The sequence below is a fragment of the Etheostoma cragini genome, unplaced genomic scaffold (assembly GCF_013103735.1).
Source record: "Etheostoma cragini isolate CJK2018 unplaced genomic scaffold, CSU_Ecrag_1.0 ScbMSFa_3072, whole genome shotgun sequence".
NCBI lineage: Eukaryota > Metazoa > Chordata > Actinopteri > Perciformes > Percidae > Etheostoma > Etheostoma cragini.
Window position 1 is genome coordinate 1 of NW_023267302.1, and position 1,638 is coordinate 1,638.

Here is a 1,638-nt window from a genome sequence, read left to right on the forward strand (position 1 = left end):
AGAGCGGTCTAGACCTGCTCTATCTGTAAATTATAGAGAGGTCTAGACCTGCTCTATCTGTCAATTATAGAGCGGTCTAGGCCTGCTCAATATGTAGCCTCGAAATTAGGATGGAAGTACAAAGAGGCGTTGCTATGGCGATGATACACAGCCTCTTGTCATTGGTCTGAACTTTACAGACTCCATTAAAAGTGATGCGCTTGTTACCTGACAGATGTACTTCCTCCATAGCGGCTCGTCTTCGCTGATGTCGAACTCGTTCCAGCCGTGGTAGGCTCTCCTCCGGCTCACCTCGTCCCGGGTCAGACCCAACTGCAGGTCCGCCTGTCAGCCGCAGAAACAAACAACAACAACACTTATCATCAAAACAGTGGGGGGGGGGGCTGTAGCTCAACACAAGGCTCAAATGGAAATGTTGGAAAAATTCCCATTTTTTTATTGTTTTTGGTTGTGTTTTATTATAACAGAGACTCATTGTCCATTTTGTTCTTGTTATTGGGGGGGGGGGGTCCAGTCAGTCTGTAGGGAGTTGGGTTGGGCACCAGAGGGTTGCTGGTTCAAGTCCCCATTCGGACAGAAACTCCGGAGTGTGGATTGGTGGCTGGGTAGATGCAATTTCACCTCCTGGGCCCTGCCAGGTGCTCTTGAGCAAGGCACTACTATTATAAAAATAGGTTTTCAGTCACATATGGGGAATTTACCTCGGTGTTCCATGATACATCACAATTAGAGGTTTGGGGGGAAAATGGATTCACACACACAGGATGTATCATGATTGTTTTCCCCCGTTGATTTTTAAAATGTATTCCTTTCCTGGAAGATTTTTTTTTAACCAATTATTTTTAAGAATTCAATTTACAAACAGTCAGTTATCTCAGTTCGTATACATACGTTAAATTGTATACACAGCATATACACATTTTGTATATGTATCTATTTCTTTTAACAACGATTCAGCTTAATGTGTTATTTTAAATAATTTGGGGTACTTTGAAGAAACTAGAATATAAGACATGTTTTCAGTTATTCCTCATGTGTTCATTCATAGTTTTGATGCCGTCAGAGATAATCTACAGTGTAAATAGTCATGAAGATAAAGGAAACTCATTGAATGAGAAATTGTAACCAAACTTTTGGCCTGTTTAAAAAAAAAAATCTATATATGCAGTATTTAAATATAAATCAAGCTGGAGGACGGCGTACCTGCAGGACACAAACTACTTCGTTGACGGGGAGTTCGCTGGCTTTTCTGGAGGTTAGTACCGGGACCATGGTCTCATCTTCACTGAATTGTTGTCTCTCGGAAAGCTGCAACACAAACAAAACACACAGAGAAACGGGTTAGGACCAGGGCTGTAGACAAGACCACCTTAGTCGAGTCCAAGACAAGTCCAAGACCAGGGCTGGTCGAGTCCGAGTCAAGACAGAATCCAAAAAGGTCTGAGTCCGAGTCAAGACAGAGTCCAAAAGGTTCGAGTCCGAGTCAAGACAGAGTCAGGACAGAAAAAGGACTTATGCATGACTGATACTACTACAGCAGGTAATTGTACTGAGCATTATAACTGATACTACTACAGCAGGTAGTAGTACTGAGCATTAGAACTGATACTACTACAGCAGGTAATTGTACTGAGCATT

General features: G+C 42.4%; 1 protein-coding gene across 1 annotated transcript; it reads right to left on the reverse strand.

The window, feature by feature from the left end:
* Positions 1-147: 147 nt before the first annotated feature.
* On the reverse strand, positions 148-1,324 carry LOC117940698 (calcium-transporting ATPase type 2C member 1-like; the record flags this gene model as incomplete). Its single annotated transcript, XM_034865884.1, has 2 exons — positions 1,204-1,324; positions 148-324 (listed from the first exon to the last, which is right to left on the reverse strand). Coding segments are annotated over exons 1-2 (246 nt in total), but the record flags the coding sequence as incomplete, so codon positions are not given.
* Positions 1,325-1,638: the final 314 nt, after the last annotated feature.